The sequence below is a fragment of the Hyaena hyaena genome, unplaced genomic scaffold (genome assembly GCF_003009895.1).
Source record: "Hyaena hyaena isolate Hyena2069 unplaced genomic scaffold, ASM300989v1 scaffold_71, whole genome shotgun sequence".
Lineage (NCBI taxonomy): Eukaryota > Metazoa > Chordata > Mammalia > Carnivora > Hyaenidae > Hyaena > Hyaena hyaena.
The window spans coordinates 788771-815826 of record NW_024080704.1 but is presented as its reverse complement, the minus strand read 5'-3'; the positions used below and the strand labels follow the sequence as shown (position 1 = coordinate 815826).

The window sequence follows — 27056 nt, the reverse complement described above, 5'->3', positions numbered from 1 at the left end:
GCCCAGGTGGAACCAGAAGGGAGTGGGTAGGGAAGGTTCAACTTTCTCTGCACCCAGCCCCAGGGCTCCAATCATCTGTCCTACAAATCCCTCCTACCACGCCCCTGATTACTTAGTTATGCATTACTCCACCCAAGAAAGGTCTTTTCCAATTATCATTAACTTTCTCCAAAAAGCTGTCCCTCCTCCTTTTTCCCCCCCCCCCAAAGACTTTGTGTTTACTGACTCAGGCATTTAACCCAGCCTGGGGTAAATATGCCTCTTTCTCTCCACTGGAGGGCTAGGACAAAAATCTCATTCATCTCTAGCTTCAGACAGCCCTGCCCCATCATCTGTTGAATTAAAGGGATTGTAACATTAAAAAATTAGAGCTCTTTCCCCTAAAAATTAGTCTTATTATTATCCATAAACATTAGTCAACACTTTCTTCTTCTTCTTTTCTTAAGTTTATTGATTTATTTTGAGACAGAGACAGAGATAGAGATCACAAGTGGGGGAGGGGCAGAGAGAGGAAGGGACAGAATCCCAAGCAGGTTCTGCATCATCAGCATAGAGCCCCATACGGGGCTGGACTCCACGAACCGAACCGTGAGATCATGACCTGAGCTGGGATCAGAAGTCGACTGCTTAATTGGCTGAGCCACCCAGGTGCCCCTAGTCAGCACTTTCATAAAGAAATTGGGAGCAGAAAGAATGGTGCCTGTGGATGTCCCAGGAACAAAAGGTTTGTCCTAGCTTAGCCCCTGAATGGCTGTCAGGCCTAGGGCCCATCTCTTTACTTATGAATGAATCTAATCATACCGTTCTTTCCTACCTCCTGCACTTTTGAGGCCTCCGATGAAATCACCTACGTGAAAAGCATTGAAAATAGCACGCACGTGGTGCTGTTGCTAGCGATCTTACAGCTCAGTAGAACTGGAGACGGGTTAGGTAAGAGCTCGTCCTTCCTGGATGTGTCTGTCACCTTGCGACAAAGGCTGGGCCACGGAACCCGCCTGGCATCCACTGTGCGTGGCCAGGGTACAGGGCAATGCTTTCCAGTCTTCCCTGACCATCAGAATCACCTAAGGGGCTTGTGAAAGCATTCCGGTTCCCTTGGGGATACCTCTTCCTAGAATCAGAACTGTGAATCAGCATCTTAGGGGAGGCTGAAACAAACGCCCCCTGGTGAATCCGACTATCGGCCGGCTTGGGTGCTAGACAGACCTGGGCCCTGTTCACATCATGTTAGTGGCTGTGTGACACTGGGCATATTACTTAGCTTCTCTGAGCCTTGATATCCTTATCTGTAAAAAGGGAGCTTAGGGGCGCCTGGGCAGCTCAGTTGGTTAAGCATCCAACTTAGGCTCAGGTCAAGATCTCAGGGGTTGTGAGTTTGAACCCTATGTCGGGCTCTGTGCTGACAGATTGGAGCCTAGAGCCTGTTTTGGATTCTCTCTGTCTGTCTGTCTCTCTCTCTGCCCCTCCCCCACTCATACTCTGTCTCTCTCAAAAATAAATAAAAGAAATTTTTAAGGGAGATAACAATAGGGCATAAGGATTAAAAACGGCAGTTTTCAAATGCTTGGAGCCTAGCAAAAACTGTGAATTGTTGTGGCCGGTTGTGAGAGAGAAGCCCGGTATTTCAGTGATGAACACACTTCCCTTTGGCCAGTGGTGTGATTGCATTCAGAAGACTTAACAGGACCTGCGTAGGTGGATTTGTCTTTGTGCAGCTCAGTTGTGCCCTCACGCCCTGCTCTCTGCCGCCGTGGACTTTGGCCTCCTCCGTCACCCTGACCCGCTGGGGCATTCCCAGCTTCAGCAGGCCTCTCGTGGGCAGGAAGGCCTTCCTCATATTTTACCTGCATTTGCCTAAATAGCTGTGTGCTCCGAAAAGCCAATAGCCATTTCCTCTTCTCTTATTCCCAGCCCAAAATAACAGCTGCCCTAGAACCTCTCGTTTTGCCCATAACTGCACCCCCTCCATCATCTCAATTTCAAGTGCCCACGCCCTGACCCTCATCTGTCTCTCCAGCTCAACGACCCCAACTGCAATGATTCTGACCACACCAGGACTGACAACTCGTGTGTCTTCTGTCCTCCTCCCTGTCCCCCCCCACTTCTTCCCCCCCCAACCAGCAGTGATCCCTGATCCCTCGTGAGAATCACCACATGCTCTGCCCCTCTTCACCTGGGGGAACCCAGCAGCACCTCCCTGCATGCACCCAGCTGAAGGGGAGAAGGAAAACACGGAAGGTGCTGACTGATTTCACTGAGTTCATGAAGACTTCGGTTTTTTTCTCATCGTTCATCTTGACATCCCCACCCTAGGTGATTCCACCACTCCTCCCTCCATCTCTCCAGACCTCCAACACCTTCTCCACAGCCTCACTCTCAGCCTTGGCCTTGCTTCCTATGTCTCTAAGCGAAGAAGCAGAGAACTGCCCCCTGTGTCTCCACATGGCTCTCCCCGAACTTTGATGTGCAAACCTGTGATGTGCGGATCTTGTCTAAATGCAGATTCTGCTTGGAGCGGGGTGGGGCTGAGAATCTGCATTTCTAATGAGCTCCCAGCAACTCACTGCTGCCTGGTGGACCGCACTCTTCCAGATGAGGTCATAGGCATCTCAACCTTAATGTGGCTAATGTTTAACTTTTTTAAAATTAATTAATTTTGAGAGAGAGACAGAGAGAACACATAATGGGGGAGGGGCAGAGAGAGAGAGAGAGAGAATCTCCACTGCCAATGTGGAGCCCGGTTCAGGGCTCGAACTCATGAACCACAAGATCATGACCCAAGCTGAAGTCGGACGCTTAACCGACTGAGCCACCCAAGTGCCCCTGGCCAACACTTAATTCCTAATCCCTGTTCCCATCCCTATACCTAGTATGACTGAGGATCCTAGCATCTTCCTTCATCTCCATCAAGGATGCAAGATACACAGGAGGGGCTGGAAGGAGGGATGTCCGAAGGAACTCCAGCCTTGAGAGTGCTATCCATGAGAAATATGATTTAAGCCACATAAATAGTTTAAAATTTTCCAGTAGGCCCATTTAAAAATTAAAAATAAGGGTGCCGGAGTGGCTCAGTTAGCTGAGGGTCTAACTCTTGGCTTCAGCTCATGTCATGATCTTGCGGTTCTGTGGTTCGAGCCCCATGCCAGGCTCTGGCTGCACTGGTGGTCTGGAGCATGCTTGGAATTCTGTCTCTCTCCCCATCTCTGCCTCTCCCCTGCTCACACTCTCTCTCAAAATAAATAAATAAAATTTAAACATAAAATAAAAAGTAAAAGTAAACACGTGAAATGAATTTTAATTATTTCTTTATTTAACCCAATATACCCAAAAACATTGTTTCAACATTTAACCAATTATAAAAAATTATTGGCGGGATTTTTTTCATGCTAGGACTTTGAAATCTTGTTTACATTTATAGCACATTTCAATTTGGATGTTAAATTTTCATCAGAAATATTGACTCATTATCTAGATTTTATAGAAACATACAGTTGAGAAAGTATTGTTCCATATATATTTGAGTAACTGAAGTGTTGATTTTTATATTTAAATTTAAATGAATTGAAATAAGACAAAATTAAAACTCAATTTCTCAGTTGCACTAGCCATAGTTCAGGTATCCAATAGCTGCATGGGGCTGGTGGCTACCATATTAGCACAGATTTATACCAGTTATACTGGTCATCAGTCGGAGAAAGACTCTACGGGTCAAGATCTATGATGTAATTCATCTCATACCCCGCCCCCCAACATCTCCCCAGATCCCTAGCATAGGTCCTAAACTCAGCACTTTTCACTTGGAATGAATTTATGTACTGAAAAATATTGACCTCTAGGATGACAAGCTTAGTTCTCAAAAATAACCACTAGGGGGCAGGATCTGGTTTGGCAAGAAAAGACAAGCCTAACAATTTTCTAGATAGGTGGAAGATAATCCAATGCAGTGTTCTTTTATTGCTGATCATGACCCATTAGTGAGTTCAATTAAGTGGGTCATACCGGCAGTAAAAAAGTAGACCAGAAAACAGTGAGACTATAAGCTCTATTACCATGTGTAACTTTGCTTTAGTTTTGCTTACTTATCTATTGTGTATGAGTCTTGGTGTAAAAAGTCCTTCTTATTGAGAGTCATGGTCAGAAAAGTTTGAAAATCACCCTAATCTTCCTTACCTGCCGATAAAGAAACGAAACACCACAAGATGACCAGTGTTGAAGTTAGCAAACGGGGATAGGAGAGCTCCTTCTACTGTTTTCTTTTTCATTTAGCTGTTCTAAATTCACCGTAATAAGGAGTCAGTTTGAAAAGGAGCTGAGCTCAGAGCAGCAGAACACACATGCGGCTCCTGGCAGAGGAGCCGCGGAGTCGGGCTGCACCCGGTCCTGTCTGTCATACTAACCCAGCAAGCGTTGCTGCGGGCAACCATGCGCTCAGCCCTGCACTACAGGGCGGCTAGACGGGAGGGACAAACAGAAAGAGATCGGGCCCTCTTGGAACTTGCAGTGGGGCAGACAGACAGCAGCAACTAATCTCACAGGTAAATCTCTCACGACACAGTAATACCTGCGCTGAAGAGAAATGGACGTGGTGCCCTAGGAGAGCAGTACCTGGGACCTCATCAAAATCGGAGAGGCCAGGGCAGCTGCCCTGACAGGGTGGCTTTGAAGAATTGAAGAGTCGCCTGAGTCAGATGGGCAGAAGGGATGTGTGTGTGTGTGTGTGTGTGTGTGTGTGTGTGTGTGTAGATGTGGATGTGTATGGTGTGTGTGTGTGGATGTGTATGGTATGTGGTATGTGCGTGTGGATGTGGATGTATATGGTGTGGTGTGTATGGTGTGTATTTATGGTATATAGTGTAAGGTGTGTGTGTGTGGTGTGTGGTATGTGGTAGGTATTGGGGGTATGTGCATGGATGTGGATGTGTGTGGTGTTTGTGTGGATGTGGATGGTGGATGGTGCATGGTATGTGTGTGCCTGTGTGTGCTCTGTGTGTGTGTGTGTGCTGTGTGTGTGTCTGTGTATGGTGTGTTGTATGTATGTCTATGTGTATGAATATGCTATGTGCTGTGTGTGTGTGTGGTGTATGGTGTGTGGTATGTTTATGTGTATGTATATGCTGTGTGCTGTGTGTGTGTGTGTGGTATCTGTGTGTATGGCATGGTATGTGGTATGTATATCTATGTGTATGAATATGCTATGTGACACGTGTGTCTATGTGTATAGTGTATGGTATATGTGTCTATGTCTATGTATATGGTATGTGATGTGTGGTGTGTGTGTGTGTCTGTGTGTGTGGCATATGGTGTGTGGTATGTGTATCTGTGTGTATGTATGTGCTATGTGATGTGTGGGGGGGGGTGTGTGTGGCAGTGGCAGGCATGCTGTGTCATTCTCCACTGAAGGAACAAGGGTGTGGAGGTGGTGGCGGTAACCCTGAAGCTGAGAGTGCCTGGGGTGCTGGGGGAACTTTAAGGTGAGGGTGAGCACTGGGGGTGTGGCCTAGGAGGAGCCTGGGAGGTGGGCAGGGCTCAGATCTACAGGACCTCTTGGTCCTCATTAACGATTTTGAATTTTACCTCAAAGAGAAGCCACTGAATGGTTCTGAGCCTGGGCTCGGGGTTCATATTTTAAGACAATCCCCTGGCTCTGAGTGGAGAATGGCCTGGGCGGGGTGGGGGGGGGTGGAATGGAGCATGAGAGCAGGGAGGCTGGTTAGGAGCCATCGGATGGGGGGTGGCAGACCTCCCCCTCTGAAGAATCAGTGAACTTCCACCCATAGCCACTCCGACCCACATATCTTCTTTGGCCTCGTTTGGCCGGCTGGCTTCCACGTGCCCCCATATTCATCTCTACCCTTGTCACTGTGCTCAGAGCTGACCTGTGTGGACACATCAGTGGGACCTTCGTCCTCCAGCTTCAGTTGGGTTTGGCCAATGGAGAGACGGGAAGCAAGGAGCCAAGTCAGGGTATTCTCCTTCTCCTTCCTGAAAGGTCACCACAGACCTAGTCCTCAACCAAAGTCCCCAGTATCCCTCCACCCAAGTCAAGGGCCCCTGTCCACACATCTGTGTCCCTCCAAGTCCCATACCTGCTCCATCCCGTCCCCTGTCAGGCCTACAGGAGGTGCAGGGCCGCACCGTCACTAGCCCTGGGGAACTGCACTATCCCTTGTTTTCCTACACCGTGCCCTTCGCTTTGTAATCGGTTCACAGAGCTCTCCTCGAGCCATTAGTTTGAGTGTTTCCTGGAAGACGCTGACCGAACCATCTTCTACCCCGGCGGGCAGCACAGTGTCAGGGGGACGAGCCTAGACTTCGGGGTCAGACAAAACTAGGACTGAACCCTGGCTCTGTCACTTACTAGCCAGGGATGGGGTGCATCATTCAGTCTACCCGAGCCTCAGTTTATTCATCTCTAACGCGAGGACCTTACCTACCTTACACAGTCGTTAGGACGCTGAAATAGCACACACTCAAGGGCACGGCTCATGCCTCGTGCAGAGGAGAGCGCCACACACCCTCACGTTGTTCTTCCTTTCCCTGCACCTGAGCAAAAGCACCTATCACTCTGCACTGGCTCGACACCGTGCTAGGCACTGGCATGAGGGGGTAGACTGGGACGCCACAGTCCTGGAAACCACATACAGTAGCTCCCCCAGTGGACTCCCCACACACAGTTCAAGGTAGGAAGTAGTGAGGGTTACTTTTTAAGCTTTTCATTTCCTTTTGACAACTATGAGGCATGCATGTTTCTAGAATCTGGAGATAGAGTAGTGACCAGGCATAAGTTGTGATCAGAAGGGGCTTCAGAAAAGGAGGTTGAATTTACTTTTAGTTTTAAAGGAACCGTATAAGGGGCGCCTGGGTGGCTCAGTCGGTTAACCGACCGACTTCGGCTCAGGTCATGATCTCGCGGTTTGTGAGTTCAAGCCCCGCATTGGGCTCTGTGCTGACAGCTTAGAGCCTGGAGCTTGCTTCAGATTCTGTGTCTCCCTCTCTCTGCCCCTCCCCTGCTCGTTCTTTCTCTCTCTCTCTGTCTCTTTCAAAAATAAATAAACATTAAAAACTGAAATAAAATAAAAGAGCTGTACTCCCAGAGAAGACATCTCAGGCTCCCTGGGGACTGCCCTCACACTCCTCCCTTCCTCCCTGTGGGAGAGACCGCAGAACTCCCTGCACTGAGAATCGGCCTTAATTAATTACGGCTATTTCTGGGAGTGTATTAGATCACCCAGGTGTGAGGGTGCAGGCAGAAGGTACCCAGAGAAGTGTGCCTTAGGGGATTTGTCCAGGCGTGGGGGGACAGATGTAGGAAACAAAACCCCCAGGACAGTGCAGGGCAGGCTGTCTGCAGGGGCGGGGGCCACACGGAAGGGATCCGGGGGAGCATAAAATGCTGGAAAACTGGATTGAGGCCATATTGCTAAGTCAAGCAATGTGAATTTAACGGTGTAGACACTGGCTCTGAGCAGGGGGCTCAGACGTGATGGAGAGCTGGGCTTCCAAAGGCTTTGTCTGATAGGCTATGTAAGCTGGATGGGAGCTAAAGGTGGACCGGCTGTTAGGACTTGGGTGATGGCAGTGGGAAGCCGAGGGGGAAGGATCACACCCTTTGTTTGCATCCATTCATAAGATGTGTCTTTTAGCACCCACAAGGACCAGACATTGATGTTGCAAGAATGATACAAGATTCAATAACGTCCGTGAATGAACACCTCCAATGAGCCAGGCACTGTGTGCTTTCCTTGGGTAATCACAGTTAATCGTCAGAATAGCTCCATGTGGATCCTCAGTCCCTTTTGCCAAGAAAGAGACTGGGGCCCCTCTATACCTGCCCAATCACACCCGGAAATGACCAGAAAGAGAATGGGGATTTCAATTTGGAACTCGAGAGGGAAGCCAGGGGCGTTCCTCTCTGGGAATGATGCCTTTCACGTCAAACTGAGGCAGGGAAATCAGTGAACGTGGCTCCAGAAATTTAAGGGCCACGTCATGAACTCTGGGGAACTGGACATGTGAGTGACAGCTGCAGAAGGGGACGCTTATGGGAGGACAGTCAGAAGAGATCATGACAAGGAAGGCGAAGCAAAAAGAAGGTTCTGCCCAGAGGTTAGGTGAGCAGGACTGAACAGTGACAAAGGGGTTTGACGTAGGAGTCAAGAGCCAAATTAGGATGGAACGGTGGGGGCGGAAGCTCAGAGTGACCTGCAAATGAGTGGGGAACGAGAAGTAAAGGCAGGAAGGAGGACTGCTTTCTTTGTTTTAATGAAACAATATAAAAATGTTTTTAAGTAAACCCTACCCCTGATGTGGGGCTTGAACTCATGACCCCGAGAGAGTCGCATGCTCTACTGACTGAGCCAGCCAGGCACCCCTAAAATAATCTTTTTGGTTAAAATAGTAATGCCTTCTCATTCTAGAAGGGCATAAAATATTTTTTAAATAAAAAAAAAGAAAACAAGGAGCACCTGGGTGGCTCAGTCAGTTAAGCGCCCAACTTTGGCTCAGGTCATGATCTCACGGTTCATGGGTTCGAGCCCTGCATCGGGCTCTGTGCTGATGGCCAGCTCAGAGCCTGGAGCCTGCTTCGGATTCTGTGTCTCCCTCTCTCTCTAGCCCTCCCCTGCTCACTCTGTCTCTCTCTCTTTCTCAGAAATAAATAAAACATAAAAAAAAAAAAAGAAAACAAGTGGTACCCCATAAGTTCATCAATCAACAGTCATCACTGATAGCATCTCAGAGTTTTTTCTATGCATTTTTGTTACAACAATAATATCAATTATACAAAATATATACACTTTGACATCCTGTTTTCCCCCCTTTATATCGAAATAGAAATTTTACCCACAGTGTTAGTGTGAATGTTTTGGGCTGCAAGTATCAAAAAATAAGAACAAAGACAAGAACAACTAAAAGTGGCTTAAACAATGAAGACAGTTTTTCTTTCACATAATGAGAAGTCCAAGGGCAAGGTAATCCAGACTGGTTAATACAGGGACTTGGTTATGTCTTCAGGGACACTGGGTCCATCCTCACTTTGGCCCTGCCATCTCCGGTGTATTGCAATACCCTCATAGACTCCTCCCTCAAAGTCCTAAAATTGGCAGCCATAATTCCAGACATCACAGGCAGATGACAGCATCCTAGAGCAAGAAAAGAGCACAGTGCTATGGTACCCCTTTCAATCACTAGGAAAACCTTCCCAAGAAAGTGCACAGCCTATTTCCTGCCCCACCTCACAGCTGCACAACGTAGAACAATTGACTTCATCTCTTATTGCCTCGATGTTCGTATCTATGCAATGGAAATCATAACTATTTGACTTAAAGGGCTCTTGTGGGAGCTGAAAGTTTTCTGCATAAAGGCACTTAGAACAGTGCTAGTATGTGATCTGTGCTATATAAATATTTGCTATTATTACCCAATGGCAAGAATTGCATCAAATTCCTGAGTCTAACCAACTACATGGCAGGGCAGTGAGAGCACCAACTGGCTTGGACCAATCAAGATCCACCCACCAGGGCTGGAAAGGGGCTCACTTGGAAGCTATGGAAATTTATAAGAAAGCTAGCAAAATAGGGGTTAGCAGGGAATATGGGGGGGAGGGGCAGCAGGATATGCCACACATGTATTGTTAAAAAGAAAACCCTATGAATGGGAATTGCTTTCTAGAAAATTGTATCAAATAATAATCATCACAAGCCGTGTATGAATACCCATCTTCCCATAGTCTTTAAAACCTCCAGATTTTATTAATCTTAATCTTTTCCATTTTGCTAGATGAAAATCGTATCTCATTAGTTAGCTTACATTTTCTCGATTTTTTTAATTTAAGAAATTTAATTTCACTCTGAAATGTTAAGGGTTTAAGTTTTTTTCATGTATATTAGCCATTTATCCATTTGTTAATTGGGATCTTTGTGTTTTCTCGTTTATTAAGGTCTTTATATTAGAAAGATCTTTATTGGGACCCCTGGGTGGCTCAGTCAGTTAAGCCTCTGACTCTTGGCTTCTGCTCAGGTCATGATCTCAGGATTCATGGGATCCGATCGATCGATCTCAATCGAGCCCTGCATCAGGCCCTCTGCTGACAATGTGGAGCCTGCTTGGGATTCTGTCACTCTCTGCCCCTCTCCTGTTCATGTCCTCTCTCTCAAAAATAAATAAACTTTTTTAAAAACATTTTTTAATATTTATTTATTCTTGGGAGACAGAGAGACAGAGCGCAAGTCTGAGAAGGGCAGAGAGGGAGACACAGAATCTGAGGCAGGCTCCAGGCTCTAAGCTGTCAGCAAACCCACAAAGCACGGGATCATGACCTGGGCCGAAGTCAGGCGCTTAACCAACTGAGCCACCCAGGTGCCCCATAAATAAACTTTCAAAAAATATATATATATTTTAAAAAGGTCTTTATTTACTAAGTAGATTAACCCTTTGACAAATTTGGGCCAAATATTTTCTACATTTTTGTTTTTGGCTTCTTCTCGTGTGTATGTGTGTGTGTGTTTTCTTTTAATACACAAAAGGTATAAAATTTTTCAAGTAGCTAAAAGGGTCATTGTTTCCCTTGTTAGGTCTTTAGTTGCTTTTTGGCTGAGTTTAAGGGTAACATATGCCTATTAAAAACTTAGGAAAACACTTCTATTGCTTTTAGCCATAGAAAGTCTTCCACTATCCAGAAGTTGAACATCTATGTAATTTTCTTCCAAGCTTGTATGTTTTGTTTTAATGTTTATTTATTTTTGAAAGAGAGAGAGAGCGCAAGAACACTAGTGGGGGAGGGGCAGAGAGAGAGAAGGAGATGGAAGATCTAAAGGGGGCTCTATGCTGACAGAAGAGAGCCCAATGCGGGCTTGAACTCATGAACTGTGAGATCATGACCTGAGCCAAAGACAGCCACTTGACTGACTGGGTCACCCAGGCACCTCTAATTTTATATGGTTTAATTTTATGTCCTAAACACTTTAATTCACTTGGAATTTATTTCCGTATACTCTGCCAGGCACATATCTGAAGTGCTCTTTTCCAAATAGCTAATCAGTTATCCAAGCATCATTTCCAGCACCATTAATAACTAAACTTTTTGCTTCCCCTATCTCCATCAGTTCTTTTTGCAATAATGCTGCATAATGAGCAAATCTGAAACTGAGATGCATACAATAAGCATTATTCTCTCATGCATTTGTAGGCGGGCCAAATTTCAGCTGACCTAGGCTGAACTCTGCAGGGCTGGGCTGCCTTCTAAGCTGGAGTGGGGTCAAGTTGGCTCCTTGTGTTTTTTATCCACCTTAGACCAGCAAAGACCCGAGGCATATTCTTACGGCAAAAGGCATGGGTACAGAGACCGAATTTAACCAGTTACATTTTCAAGACCTCTGCTTATATCATGTCTGAACATCCCACTGGCCAAAACAAATCACAAAACCAAGCCCAACATCAATGGTGCGGGGAAATCGATTTTGCCTTTATGGGAATGTGTATGGTCACGTGACAAAGGATGTGTTTACAGGGAGAGAGGAAGCATTAAGAACCAAAACAGGGGGAGGGGAGGAGGAAAAAAAGAAAGAATTGAGAACTAAAATATAACCTACCAAACCCATGGAGACAAACTTTCAGGAAAGTTGAGGTAAAGGCAGAATAGAATCTAGAAAGGAACCCAAAGTCAAGGGATGTTTGTAAGGCAGTGAGATACTCAAGTTTGCTTGTAGGGTAAGGAAAAGTAGTGGCCAGGAGGAATACCACTTGAAGAAATGAACAAGGCTAATAGCATTTCCTCTGAAAATTCATATGGAAGTAGCAAAATTCCTAGAAGGAGGGTGGACACAGAAATGATCTCCTCTAAGGATATTGGCTGAAAGTAAAGGAATTGGAGGTGTGCCTGAGGTTTCAAATAGCAACCGGGGGTAATGAGAGGGCATTTCGGCAAAGTCGAAGCACTGTCAAATATAGGTGTTAGGGGTCCCAGAGGGCTATTGGGGGTCCCTGAATTGTAGAGGCTCTGATTCACATGGGATGGCCATTTTCTTCAGCCTTGTCCATGAGGTTTGAAAAGAAAAGATGAGTGACTGTCAGGTTAGTACTGAAAGGTCTCTGGACATTGGTAGACTCAAGATGAGGGACAAAGTGGGTGAGGAAGCTGACAGCTGGTGAGTGGTTCAAGGGACGGAACTCAAGTTCTCACTGGGAGGGAAGAAATGTGCGCAAGAAGGGCTGAGGGGCTGAGAGAAAACACATGGTTTCAGGGACTAGAGATAAAGGACGTGGGGCTGAGAGGTCAGAGGGAAGGACACTGGAGCTGGAGGTTTTCAGAGTAGAGAAGTTCAGAGGGTGTGTCCACGTGAGGAGGCTACTGAATTACACTGAAGGCCTTGGAATTGAGGTCAGGAACTGAGGCCAAGGCGGCGTTCAGAGTTACCTATGCAAAATGCACATTCCTGGGCCCCAGCCAGACCTACCAAGTTCGAATCTTTTGGGGAGAGGCTCAGGAGTCTATATTTAACAGGCTCCCTGAGTAGTTCTTAGATTCCCTAAAGCTTGAGAACTGCTGAGCTACAAGTTTCAATGAGCCACACTTGTTGGAATTCCCTGATAGCAAGAAGTAGGCTGGAAGACCAAACCAGGTGTCTAACTCCTCAGAGTCTGGGCTGGGTCAGTGGCTGCACTGACCAGGAGGATTGGAGAGAAGCTTCAAAATGAGGCAGGAGCACCTGGGTGGCTCAGTCGGTGAAGGGACTTTGGCTTAGGTCATGATCTCACAGTTCATGGGTTCGAGCCCCAGGTCGGGCTCTGTGCTGACGGCTCAGAGCCTGGAGCCTGTTTCAGATTCTGTGTCTCCTTCTCTCTGACCCTCCCTTGCTCACCTGTGTGTATGTCTCTCAGAAATAAATAAAACATTAAAAAATAAAATGAGGCAGGAGGAGCAATGATCTTGACCTGGAATGGCACATGACAAATGTAGGAGGAGGCTGAAGGTTTCTCCTCCAGAAGGCAGAGCAGCAGGAGGGAGGAAGAGAGTAGAAGGGAGTAGTAGAGAGGGGTCATGGTCAGTCAGGCCAGGGCAGGCTGTCAGGAGGCAGAGGACATCGGAGGTTGTTTCTATGCAAACCAGAGTGTACAGCACACACCTTGGAGGGAGGTCCACATGAGAGGCTGAGCTCAGTGTGGGGGGCAGCAGATGAGGGTCCAGGCTGATATGAATGGGGCTGCGCTGAGTGGGGGCCAGATTATCCTAGCCACCACTGCTGCATCTGGCTAACTTCTACACTGAACTCACTTGTCCACCCTGGTCCAACAAGATGTCTCTTTTCTCTAATATTCAAACAGTTCCACCATATCAGCTCCTTCATGATGGCTCATCGTCCTTGTTGTTGCCGCCATCATCATCATCATCATCATCACCACCACCACTACCATCAATACCATGACTTCCTGAATGCCAGCCAAGCACCCGGCATGAAGCCTGAGCCATGATACAAGAAGAAGGCAGGCTTTCAATCCTAATGGAAGGTCCCAGGCAAGTTGTGAAGACAGGATTCAGACACCCAGGACAGATGAACTGAGATGGCAAGTGGATAAGGGGCAGATTTGAGAACCCCTGCCCCCCGCCCCATAGGAATCTGGAAGGAGGCTTACTCTTTAGGAGTTAAGCTCTAAAACCATCACATCACAGGCCAGAATTGCCCGGCTGCCAGTCACCTGACTCAGGTCATTAAATTGGTCTCTCTCAGGAGAGGTGCAGAAGCAAACCTTAGCCTTGCCAGTGCACCCCAGGCTGCTCAAGGGAGGAGGTCACCGGCAAGGAGGGGTTCCTCAGACTTGGGTCCTCTGCAGCCTTCCCTAATGGTATGAACCATGGGCAGTCACCAGGCTTGACTGGTGCATAGCTTTCCTCCTGCATAGGGCATGGCTTCCGCACGCCGTCCTGCACGGACTGACCCTACTGCTCAGAACTCATAACTCGAGTCTTCCAGCAGTCATGGCACTCAGTGGCAATAAGCAAATTATCATTCACTCATTCTTTGTGTCTATCATTCACTCATTCACTCAACAGATACTTAACTGGACACCTACTCTGAGCCAGGCATCACACACACCACCGGGAATGCAGTGGTGCAAAGACAGACAGATCCTTCCCTGACTTCATGGGGCTTACATTCCAGCAGGGTGGCAGGCAAGAATCACAGAATCCTGTCATACTGGGAAAAGTGTGACAAAGGAAGTGAGCAGAACCGTATAATCGAGAGTGATGGAGTGGGCAACGAAAGCCTCTCAGAAAGGGTAACATTTTCTCTTTAATGTGATATATAACTTAAATATGGTAAATGCACATATTTTTAGGGCACAATCTGGTGGATTTTCATGTGTACATAGGCAAGGGTTTCTCAGTCTCTGCACTATTGACATTTGGGGCTGGAGAAATTTTTGTTGTGGGGGCTGTCCTCTTCGTTACAGGATGGTTAGCAGATGCTAAACTCTACTTGCCAGATGCCGATAGCACGCCTCCCTCGCCCTTTTGTGACAATCAAAAAATGTCTCCAGACTTAGCTAAATGTCTTCTGGGAGGCAAAATCACTCCTGTGGGGAGCTCCTGGTATAAGCCATGCAGGCACCAGTCAGCTCAAGGTACAGGCTCTTTCCATCACAGAGGGGTTGATTTGAGCTGCAACCCGAGGGATGAGAAACCACTACCTATTCAAAGAACTCAGGGAAGAATGTTCAAAGAGGGAGCATGAGCAAAGGCCCTGGGGTGAAGGTGAGCTTGCACATTTGAGGAATAGTGTGCCCGGTCTGTCGTAACAAGGGTAAGAGTGGCATCTGAGAAAGTGGAAGAGTTAGGCTTGGCCCCATCAAGCAAGAATCTTGGAGTTAGACATTTCAAAGAACATTTGTGTGGGGCACCTGGGTGGCTCAGTCTGTTAAACGTCCGACTCTGATTTTGGCTCAGGTCATGATCCCACAGTCGTGGGATTGGGCCCTGCATTGGGCTGCATGCTGGGTGTGGAGCCCTCTGCCCCTCCCCACTTGCTCGCTTGCTCTCTCTCTCTCTCTCTCTCTCTCTTTCTGTCTCCAAAAGAACATTTGTGAGTATTTGGTATGTGTCCGGTAACACCCCAGACACTGGAGATTCAAAGATGAAGAAATTAAACCATAGTCCCTACTCTTCAGGAAGACAGTAAAGTCTTCAAGACTCTAGACTCTGAGATAGACACCTACCAAAAAAAAAAAAAATACAGCATGAGGTATTCCCTTGAAAGATAGGATTATGTACAAGACCTAGTGGCATGAGGGGGGACATGCATAAGCCAATGCTTGAGTGGGAGGGTTCGAGAAGAGATTTCTCTTTTTCTTTTTAATGTTTATTTATTTATTCTGAGAGAGAGCACGCGCATGCAAGCAGGGGAGGGGCAGAGAGAGAGGGAGACAACCCCAAGGAGGCTGTTCGCTGTCAGTGCAGAGCCCAACTCAGGACTCAAACCCACAAACTGTGAGATCATGGTCTGAGTCAAAATCAAGAGTTGGACGCTCAAGCAACCAAGCTACCCAGGTACCCTGAGAAAAGCTTTATTGAAGAGAGCACATCTGATCTGAGTCTTTGGGAAATGAAGGATGAACACCACTCCCTCCAGGCAGAAGGCACAGCACGTACAAAGTCACAAGACTGTGAAGCAATGTGATGCGTTCAGGGAAATACAAGTAGTTGGGTATCTTAAGGTATAAAGTGCAGGAGAGGCTAAATAATGAGGCATCAGTCTGGCTGGGACAGAAGATTCTCATAGGAGACGAGATGAAACTAAAGCAGATTCTGGGGTTCCTGGCTGGCTCAGTCAGTGGAGCATGAGACTGTTGATCTTGGGGTTATAAATTCAAGCTCCAAGCTGGGTGTAGAGATGACTTAAAAAATAAAATCTTTAAAGCAGATTTGGAGCAGGTATTGGAAGTCTTCCAGAGCTGACTCTGAGAAGGGAGAGGAGGGCTTCCTGAGCCAACGTGAGTCCCCTAAAATACCCACTCTCATTCCTTATCCCCAGCCCTGTCCTGGCTCCATCTATTTCATAAAATGCATCTTGGATGATTATTTACAATCTTGTCAATGTGTGTGTGGCTGGAGATTTAGGGCTCAGTCACTCATGCCTGAGCCTGCATTTCCTGTTTCAGATGACAGAGGCCGTGTTTTGATTTCTCAATGCAATGCCTGGCACAGCCTTACCTGCAGAAAGGTGTGTTCATGATGACTTTTGATGAGCCTTCATAATCCTTCCCTTTACATGTAGAGACACAGACTTAGAGACATACAAAGTCCCTTGGCCTAGAAGGGCTTTCTGCAAAGTAGCCTGTCAGTCTTCTCTCCCCTCCGCCTCCAGCGTGGCACTCATAGGTGGGAAGCTAACGACAGGGGCTTAAATTCCATTCTGATTTTTTTTTTTTTTTTTCTGACAGCACTTGGAGAAGGAGCTGAATTGTTGGGCAAGGAGACAGGGAGGGAGTAGGCCATAGGCTCTGGCCCTCAAGATGCATCCACACGAGAGAAAGTCCATGTCCGGGGTTTCTGAACGAAACCAGGATTAGGTGCTGGGATAAAATTCAGACTGGAGATAAATCAACCCATCTCTTGGCTTTTTTGAAGGGTGGAGATGAGGCCTCCAATTCATCATCCGTATTGATCCTATACCTCTATGCTCTCCACACTGGGGACCCAGCCTTCAGGTCCAGCTGTCTAATCAGGGCCCATCAAGAAGGAGAGTATATGATTTGGGGGTCCGCTTATCCAACCTCTCAGGCCAGAGCACAGGCAGCAGGGAAGAAAACAGGAGCATGGCCTCCCCTGCTACCCTTCCCAAACATCTCCCCGCAGGAGAGAGAGCTTACTGGACTGCTGATAGTGTTTCCTTCCCTTGTTCTGGGCCAGGGCTAGGGCTGGAGCCAGGTTTGCCCAATTTTGTAGGTGTCACCACGCCTGCCCTTACATCTACTTCCTTCCCTCTGACCTCAACAACTTCTGGAACCCAACAGGAAGGTAGCAGGGCAGGGGGTGGGAGGCAGGGAGTGGGGGGGTAATGGTGTAGAAATCCCACTGGGCTTGGGAGGCGGGATACCAGTGTCCTAGGCCCGTCTCTGCCACCCACAGTTGCATAATCTTGGTTGAGTCACACCCTCGGAGCCTCTGTGGCCTTTTATCCTTCAGGGCATGGTTTACATATCACCTGCTTAGGGAGGCCCTCTGCTATCTAAATTGGTTCTCTGTCCTTCATATCATTGCCCCCTCTGCTCACTCTCTTTATAACAGCACATCTGTAATCACACACATTTGTAATATGTATGTGTGTGTGTTTATAAATATAAATAAATGCACGTGCAGTTATATTTGTTTGCTTATTTGGTTTGTTCCCCTGCCAGCAGACTCTAGGTTGTAGGCCCCGGGAATGTACAGGCTGTGTGTCTTTGACCCTTGCACCCTCAGAGTCTAGCACAGTGCTTGGCACATAGGAGAACAGAGAATAGTAATTTAGTGAATGAATAAATGAATGAAGGGCAGTTGACCCATACGATCTTCCAGGTTCCTTCCAGCTGAAAAAGTGTGAGTCTAAGGTTTCCCGCCAAGAAGACCATTCCAGGGTCTCTCCTAGAGTCCCCTGTTGGGAGAAGGTGGGAGGAAAGCCCTGGGGTTTGACGGGGCCGGGGACCGTCGAGCTTCGGTCAGCTCCCAGGCCAAAGGAGATCTTGGATGGGGATTAGCGCAGGTCCGAAGCCCACACCGGCCCCGCCTCCCCGTCGGCCAGCGGGGGCGGGGCCAGGCCTCCAGCAGGCGGTTGGCATTCGGGGCTTGCGCCCGGCCGAGGGTGGCGAGTGGGCGGGTTCGAATGCGAGTCGCCGGGCGGGGCGGGGCCAGAATGCCCCCACGTCCCCCAGCCAGGCAGCGCAGGGGGCGGGGCCCCATCCCAGCGGCTGCCCGGCCGAGGGGCCTGGGCAGAGCCGTCGCCTAGCAACGCCCCGCCCCGCCCGCCCCCGATCCGCCGCGGGCGCCTGCCCCCAGCATGGCCTGGCCAGGCTGGTCCGCGCCTTGGCTGTGGGTCGCCGGCTGCGGGCTGCTGCTCCTTGTCCTGGTCCTGCTCGTGAGCCCCCGCAGCTGCCGAGCGCGGCGGACCCTCCGCGGCCTCTTCATGGCGCGCAGCAAGCGGCTGCTCTTCCGAATCGGGTTAGTGTCGGGCTCCGGCGGGATGCGGGGCTCAGGAAGGCGGACGCGTGGGGGGAAAGGGGACTGAGAGGCGGGGGCCGCGGGAAGGGCTTGGGGGTTCGGGTGGGTATAGGGCTGGGGGATCCAGAGCCAGAGAAGAGCGACCGAAGAGGCGGGCTGGAGAAACCACTGATTTGGGGGAACTGAGGAAGAGAGGACTTGAGTGGGGGGGCTGGAAAAATGGGCTGGGCTGGGGAAGGATTGGAAGGGCAGACGAGAATGGCCAGGGAAAGGGGGCGTGAGAGGGCAGCTGAAGAAAAGAGCCAGATGAGGGGCTGGAGACCAGGGAACTGGAAAAAACAGGGCAGGTGCAGGAGAGAAGGAATGCCTCAGACCGTCAGAGTGTCACTGGGAGCGGCCAGCTGCTTCCATGTGTCCCTGTCCTTCTCCCCATCACCCAGCGCCCCACTGCACAGCGCAAGCGCTTCTGTCCAAAGCTAGAGCCCCAACTGTGTAGGGATTCTGTCCCTTTCCTTCTATTCCCGGACCCTGGCCTGAGTCCAAAGCCCCAGCCTGTGAAACCCGACTCTACTCACCCAGCCGGACTTGTGGAGGTTCACTGACCTCCAATGACTTCCTGTCAGACCCCCTCCCCCGACTCCTCACTCTTTCTTTCCCCCTACTTTTACCCTTTCCTGGGCCAGACCAGGGCGGTTACCAGCTCTGATCTGACACCGAGACACTAAGGGGCTGGGAGGGAACCACAAGAAGGCTTCCTAGGGCCCCTATTCCGTACCCACAGCCAGCAGGGCAAGGGGGCAGGACCTAAGCTTGAGGACAGCTCTGATGGGGACAGGGACTGTGGGAGCCCTGGCCACTGGCCAGGTTTGGGGGAGGGCCCAAGCCTGGGAATTTCCTGAGCTTCACAGAGGACATTGTACAATTATCCCTCCTCCCCAGACCACCCCAGGTCCTCCAAAAAGCTTCGGCCCTAGGATTCCACTCAAATTTGGTCTGAGGAGTAGAGCTATGAAGGCCTACTGGGGGGAAAACTGGAAAAACATGGTGGGGAGAGAGAATCTTGGGTGCCTTTGGGGCATTCACATCTCTAATGGCCCAAACATTGGTCATATTCCTTTTTTTTTTTCCTTTTTAAAGCTTTTTATTTATTTATTTATTTTTGAGTAATCTCTAAACCCAACATGGGGCTTGGACCTCACACTTACAGCCCCAAGATCAAGAGTCACGTGCTCTACCCACTGAGCCAGCCGGGGCATCCTAACATTGGTCACATTCTTGATAATGCTCCAACCAAGTCACCATTGCTCTGCAAATAGCATTAAAATAATGAGATTTCCAAACATGCAACTAATTTCATACCTGGGACCTAGAAATTTTTTTCTGCACAGAATTTCGAGGAATTGTACAGCTCTCTTTGGGGAAGGACTTTTTCATTTACTTCTGGTTTTCAAAATCTGTAATGTTGAAGTCATACAAACAGCCTGAGGAAGTGGAAAATAGATGTTTCCACAAAGACCTGGAATCAGAAGTCCTGAAATAAGAATGTCCCAAGATTGCCATCTCAGAATCCTGAGGGTTTGGGCATTCCTACAACTTAGGACTTGGGAGTTTCCAAATCCCAAAACTTGGAATTCTCAGAGAGCTTCTTTGGAATTCAGTATTCTTGCTGGGCTTTCCTGCGTCTGGATTTCACTGTTGCCTTGGAATCACCCAAATTTGCAGAGCAGAAGGGCGTGCCAGGAATCAGAATTCCAGACCCTGCCCCTCCATGGTCTGGGAAACAATCAGTCCAGTCCCTTGGGGGAGAGGCCGCTTGCTGCTGCGAGGGACAGGGGGTGTTAGCAGGAAATGGCCTGGGGGAAATGGACAGGTGTTGCTGCTATGGGGTTGTCTCCAGGAAGGATGGAGGGGGTGGGGTGGGGGGGGCGGGACAGGCCATGATGGGAAGGGGCAGAGTTCATGGGCACACTCCACCCTAAATGTGTGGCTGAGAGGACCACAGATAGAGGGTTCCATTGGGGGCTGGAAAGCAGATGATGGAAATACCAAAAGAGCAATTATTATCATTAATAACAGTAATCACTGGTGTTTATAAAGGGTTTTTCCTCAAACATAACCACAGTTGACTTGGGATGGGGGTGACTGGGCATCGTGGAGGGTGGATCTGGGCTAACCTGAGACAGACACACACATTCGAGACTCTGCAGGGCATGGGAGACAGTGAAGCACATGGCATGCGGGTTTGACAAATCTGCTTTTGAATCCTAGGTTTGTTGCTTGGTATCCATGGGCCCCTGGACAGATAACTCAGCCCCTCTATGCCTGTTTGCGTCTGTAAAACGGGCATGGTGATAGTACCTACCTCATGGGGATCCTGCGAGGATCAACTAAATTGTGCATATTAAGTGCGCAAGTCCTGGCTCATAGCACATGCTTGGGAAATGTTAGCAGTGGCTCATTGTGTAGCATGGAGGATGGATGGGAAGGTGGCACCTGCTAGGATCCTTCTGGAGTTTCCTTCCCTCCTTGTCCTGTTTTCTAAGCCGATCCTGCCCACCCACCCCTCAGGAAATCTCACATCCCTTTATTCATTCAGTGAGCTCCTAACTCTTCTGGGTTGGGGTTGTGGGATCACAGATGTGAACAGAGTCTGGTTGCCTCTCTCCAGGAATAGGGGAAAGGAGCATATGAAAGGGAACCAATCTGGGCCAGGAGATGGCACATGACAAATTACTCAGGGAGTGTCAGAGTGTGCCTACGGAGGCTGGGATCAGGAGTGTGGGAAAAGGAGTGTGCCTCCGTTTCCCTTTTGCCCCTTTGCCTTCTCTGTGGTTGTTGAATGGGGCCCTGAGCAGAGCCTCTGTTTGCAGGGGGCAGGGGTGAATGGGGAGCAGGGCTGGGCTCATCCAGCACCGGGAATGTCTTGCAGAACCAAGAAAGTAGATGGTAGCCAGCCTTTGGCGATAGACAGTCCTACGTGACAAAGCCCTTCTACCCTCCCTGACCAACCTCCCTCTTCATTCCTAGGCATACAGGGTCTTTCTTGCTCCCAACCTCAGTAGGACCAATTGTCCCCGGGACAAACCTTGCTTGCTCAACTTCTGCAAGAGGAACGCTCTTCTCTGAGGCCAGCAGGGCCCACCACTGGCTTGATTTGAATGAGTGGCAAGAATCCTGGGCTGAGGATTCTTGAGTAAACGACCCACCTGCTTGTGACCTGAATGAAGGCTGGGTAGAGGCAGTGGGCTGGACCATCCCCTGCCAGAGGAGAGCAGAGGGTCCTTTTCCTTCCTGCAGGCCTTTGGGACCCTCGTACAGCCCCTCCATACCTGCCCAGTGCCGTCTTCCCCAAGCCCTGAGGTCTTTCTATATGTCTGTCTGGGCCTGTCAGACCTTCTTTCTTCCCTACATCTCTACCTGTCAAATGTTGTGGCATCCTCAAAGCTCACCTTCAAAATATATCCAGGGGTGCCTGCCTGGCTCAGTCAGTAGAGCATATGACTCTTGATCTTGGGGTCTTGATTTCAAGCCCCATGTTGAGTGTAGAGTTTACTTTAAAAAAAAAGGCAGAGTATATCCAAAATCTGAAAACACTTCTCCCCACTTCCACTTGTTACCACCCTGGGCCAACCCACAGGCTCTTGCCTGGCCTCCTGAATTGACTGCTTCCTTTGGCATCTGTACCCCCAAAGTATTCTCTGCTCAGATCCCTCCAGAATGGCTTAGAGGCCCCATGTGACCAGCCCATCCCCCGCCTCACCCCGGCTGCTGTTCACCTTGCTCATTCTGCATGTCAGGCCACTCCACCCTTCCCCAAACACTCCAAGACAGTGCTGCCTCTGAGCCCTTCCACTGCTGTTGTCTCTCACCAGAACCTTCTTCCCCTTGATGGCCCCATGGTTTGCTGCCCCACTCCCTCAGGTGCTCAAACTTCAACTTATTGGAGAGTCCTGCCCTGACCCGCCCCCCCCATATAAAAATAGCAGCACTCACATCCCTGTCCTCCATCCCCTCTATCTGCTTTATTGTTCTCCACAGGACATGTCACCACGTGACATCCTGAATATTGACTTGTCTATGTGTTTATTGGTTTTCTCTCCCAACCAGAATATGAGCCACACGAGGGAAGAAACTGCTTTCACTCCCTTATCTCAGCTTCCAGAATAGTGCCCGGCACAGAGTAGGCCCTTGTTAAAAGTTTTTGGAATGAATGAAAAGTTTGGCCCTCGTGCCATCTCCTCCATGAAGCCTGCCTGCCCTTCCTCCCCAGTCAAAACTCATCCCTGCCTCCCCTGTGCCCTGTGGCCCTGGCTTCCCCCTTACAGCTTCCATTACACACTCTTGCTTGTTCTTGCGTTAGGTGTTCACATATCTGATTCCTCCCTGGACTCCTAGCCCAGGGAGCCAGGCTGAATCAAGAGGGCCTGGCACCAGGCTAAGGGGGAGCTGGGGAAAGCTGACGTAAACAGACCAAAACCCAAATCGAGCAAAACGCAGGGGCCGTGGCAGGGAGCCACAGCCAAGAGGCCTCCAGCAACTGCTGTGCCTCTGGTCCTCCCTGAGAGCCCTGAGCAGCGACGATTCCTCCCTCTGGGGAGGACTGATGGAATTCGGAGAGGGCTGTGAAGGCTGCAGAAGCCCAACCCGGGACAGGCAGAGACTGGAGACAGATCCTGTGGTCTCCCCAGCAGGCCTGGTTTTTTTGTTTGTTTGTTTGTTTGTTTGTTTTTTGTTTTTTAGTATTTATTATTGGGGGGGGCACAAGGTGGGGAGGGGCAGGGAGAGAGAAAGGGAGACAAAGAATCCGAAGCAGGCCCCAGGCTCTGAGCTGTCAGCACAGAGCCGCACACGGGCCTAAACCCAGGAATAGTGAGATCATGACCTGAGCCCAAGTCGAACTTTTAAGTGACTGAGCCACCCAGGCACCCCGGGGCAGGCTTGTTTAGGCCATGTGCAGGCACTGCCCCTCTCCTGGGCATGGGGAAGTGCCCCCCTCCCCCAATGCCAGGCATGCTGGCAGCTTCAGGAAACCCACTCCCTGAGGCCTTTTAACTGTCTCATTATCTTCTTCAGTTTCCTCAGTTTTGAGAAAGCGTAAACCACTGAGCCTCTTTCTGTTCCTAAGGATCCTGGGAGGAGGCCTGCTCCAGCAGAGCTCTGTGTCCCAGCACCTTAAGGGCCCCTCGTATCAGACAGCGTTTCTGGGTTTGGTTTCGTGAAGAGTGTGGGTCAGATGCAGAGCCCGGGGCAAGCTGGGTCCTGGGGGACACGAGAGGAGGTGCCCAAAGGACCTTCTGACCAGAGGCCTCAGCCACCTGGGCTTGCCCATCAGGGTCCCAGAGGAGGCTGGGGCCGGGGCTAGCCGGGAGAGCTACTTGAGAGCCCTCAGGCCTCTCTGCACAGGATAGAGAGTGCCCATGGGAGGCGAGGAAGAAGAGCTCCATTGTGCACTCTCCCTATGTGTCTGAGGGAGCGGGGGAGGGCATAGGGTTGTGTCTCAGTCTCCAGCTGAGGCCCCACAGGGCCTCCCATGGGGCTGGAAGTTCAGACTCAGAAGCCACAGAAGCCACGCTCTGTTCAGTGCGGCTGGGAGTGAAAGGTGTGCCTGTGACCCCTCACTGGGGTGGCTCTTGCTGTGTCCCAGCCCTGACCCCTCAGGGCAACTGTGGGGAATCACCCCAGGCAGGCTGCTCCTCCCCTTCCTCCCTCCACTCCCCACCCCCACCCCACCCCCCACCCTGCACAGCGGTTTTTCTAAGTCCCAGAGGACCAATTAGGAAACTTTCTTTTCTTTTTGGTGAGGTGATGGTGGGTAGTTCTGGGCCCCAGAACTGCTGTATGAGAATCTGGGCAAGGGCGGGGTGGGGAGTGGGGTGGGGAGTGGGGTGGTGCGCAGGCAGAAGAGGAAAAAGTAAGAATCTTCCTGTTGAACCAGCACCCCCAGATCACTCTGATGCAGTGGCCCAAGGGGTGCATCCCAGCTTTCTGACAATGCCTGGGAAGCCCATGGCAGAATTTGAATCCCACATCGCGCCTGGGGATGTTTTGTCAACATCATCTTGTAAATCTTGTGACCTTTCTGTGCTGAGCTGCTCTTTCAGGGAGGAGGAGCACCCGGTTTCACTGAGAGAGAGACAGGCTTGGGGATTGAGTTCCTGCTTCTTGCCTCTGGCAACAGAAGAAAGCAAGTTGTAGGGGCCGGTGTATGGGACAGTGACTTCCGGCTAGGTGGGGGGCTAGGAAACAGGATAGATGGGACCCCTGGCTGGGTCTGTTCTTTTTCCTACTCTTCTGCATCTGGTACATGATGCTACCCACGGAACCCTCAACCCGGTCATAAATCCAGGATTGGGAATCAGAGTCAGGGTTTGAAAGGGTCCTTCAGGATTCTCCAGGTTAGGGTGCCTTACCCTGAGGTCCATGGGGGGGGTCTCTGACCCTCTGCACCCATCGGTAAAATACCACACATGTAGTAAGTTCAGCCCAAGTCTGAGTCTCAGAAAGGCTAAAACCAGTGATCCAAGAGGTTCCGGTTGACCAGACCCTGGGCTGCATGTTTGGATCACTGAAAATACCCTAACATGTCATTTTTGTCAGCAGAGGCCCTCCGAGGCGCCGGGTCTACTAGTTCAGTTCAGGCCCATTCATGTCATCCTCCCCCCTCATTCAGGTTTTGGGGAGGATTCTAGCGGTTAAGGTGTGTACTCCAGGATCCGGCTGCAGGGATGAATCCGTGCCCCGCCACTCGCCTTGCTGTGACCCTGAGCGGACCCCTTCCCACCTTTCCAAGCTTCAGTGTCCTTGTCTAGTAAATGGGGGATTGATAGTAGCTGCCTCCAGGTTGCTTGGAGGCCGACAGGAGATGATGGATGAGAGATGATGGATGGGAGGCGCTTAGCTGAGCTCCGGCTGCCCTGAGGTGAGCTTGGGAAAGAATGGGCCAGTGAGCTCCAGAGCTCCAACACCCAACATTAAACTCACTTGCTGTGAGGAAAACAGACAGTCTGACAATAGCTAACCTGCATGTGCAGATCCCCAGACAGTGCTTGCGCCAGCTCCTCCATTCAGGGGCCCTGGGTCCAGACCCCAGGTCCTGGGCAGTTGGGATTTGGTGCTGTGACACAGCCCCACCCATGTCCTTGGGTCCAGGTGACCTGCTTACTGGAGCACCCTGCTCGGCCAGGTGTGGGGGGGCAGCATGGGGAAGGAGGGACTTGAGAAGCAGATGGGTGAGCAGGGGAGGGGAGAGCAGGGGCAGAGGTGGTTGCAACTTGGGCCCCGTAAGCCCCCACTGGGCTTCACAGGGTCCATAGCCAGGCATGGGGCCCGCTGAGCTGACGGAACACATCTGTCCCAGGTCGCTTTAACACCTGCATGCTCGCCTCTCCCGCCCCCCACCCCAGCCAGCCTCTCTTGGGCACTCAGCCAGCGTTTTCTGAGTGCCAGTCCTGTGCTATACTAGTGTGGGGGGGGGGGCTCCCTGGGGGGCCAGAGGAGCCACAAGGAGCAGGCGGGCCACCAGCCAAGTCTGCCTCCTCCATGCATGACACTGATTAGACACTGGATAGAAGTGGATAAGGCCCCTGCCACTGAGCGGCTTAGCTCCTGCCACCCAGAGGGGCGGAGAGAAGCTGAGTGTTCTAGAGCACAGGAAGGTGGCTTTCTGCTGGGGTAATCTGGATGGGTTCGAGCAGAGTCCGGAAGGATACTTAGGATTCTAGTGAGAGGAGAAGGCCTGAAGGATATGCGAGGCCAGAGACCTGCAGGAGCTGGGGCTGGATGGTAGCTTGAAAATTTAATGAGTTATTTCAGGCATTCAAAAGAAGATGGATAATATAACAACCTCCACCCCCACCGCCCAGCTTAAGGAACAAAATATGACTGACACTGTGAAGTCCCTGTGGCCACCTCCGCAGCCTACTTCCTTCCTGCCCCCGAGGGAAGCCTGCTGACCTGCACGTTGACCATACCCTCAGCTGCCTTTATTCTCTGACTACATCTGTACCCCCCAAACAATACAGATAATGAATTTGCAGGCTTTGGCATTTTTAAGAACTATTGTCAGATTGTCTGTTTCCTACAGTACGTCTGTTAGTTTCATGTGGTGTGTTCGAGCTCTGTGCACGTTGGGGCCTGGTGCTCTAGATGACCCTGGTTGTCACACACTCTCCTGTCACCAGTGGCGAGCCAGCGCAGGCTTTTGACCAGGAGCAAAGACTCATTCGAAGGTGGCATTTTAGGAACTTGAATTTTTCCAGTGGTTTGCGGTTTGGTTCGGAGGCAGAGAGCTGAGGAAAGGAGGCTTTCGTAAGGGCCTCGTGCAGAGCTTCTAGGGCCCCTTCTCCCGGGCAGCCCGTGTTGGGGGCGGGGAGAGCAAAACTGAAAGGGTGCTGTTTTGGTAGCAATGGGAGCTCAAGCTGTGTCACTGGGAGGGTGACAGGGCCTTTTCCAGAGAGCGTAGCCATAGGGGGAGGGGCTGACAAGCCTGGTTTGGGACCCTGGTGGTCATGACACCCAGCCGGCACAGGGGGCAGGTAAACAAGGAGCCACAGCTCTGAGACTGGAGGGAGTCACGCGGAGGTCACTGTCAGGGGAAGAGCCAGCCTGAGGACAGGATCCCAGCAGTCACTAGGTCCTTGCCCCACCCCAGGCCGGCCTTCCCCTGCTCTGGACAGTGATCTAGACTTCAGGACCATAAGGGCCACCTCGTCCCTGTCCCCCACAGCCAAGCAGGGCACAGATCTCAGGCCTGGCATCCATTCCCACCTTTCTCCATCTCCCCACCCCTCCATCCTGCTCCCTTAAATGGCTCCCTCCAACACTGTAGGCTGGAAAGTCAGGAAAGGAGGTCAGAGCCAGTGCCTCC

At 50.3% G+C, this 27056-nt stretch overlaps 1 protein-coding gene across 4 annotated transcripts in view; it reads left to right on the top strand.

The window, feature by feature from the left end:
* The window catches only part of PNKD (PNKD metallo-beta-lactamase domain containing), a 58586-nt gene that overhangs the window by 22175 nt on the left and 9355 nt on the right, over window positions 1–27056 (top strand). The window contains exon 1 of one of the 4 annotated variants that reach the window (XM_039233127.1): window positions 17876–18190. The exons of the other annotated variants lie outside the window; for them this stretch is intronic. Coding sequence (XP_039089058.1) covers window positions 18030–18190 — 161 coding nt within the window. The 5' untranslated portion in view covers window positions 17876–18029. Of the gene's footprint in view, window positions 1–17875; window positions 18191–27056 lie in introns of those variants that run through there. 4 annotated transcript variants of the gene reach the window in all.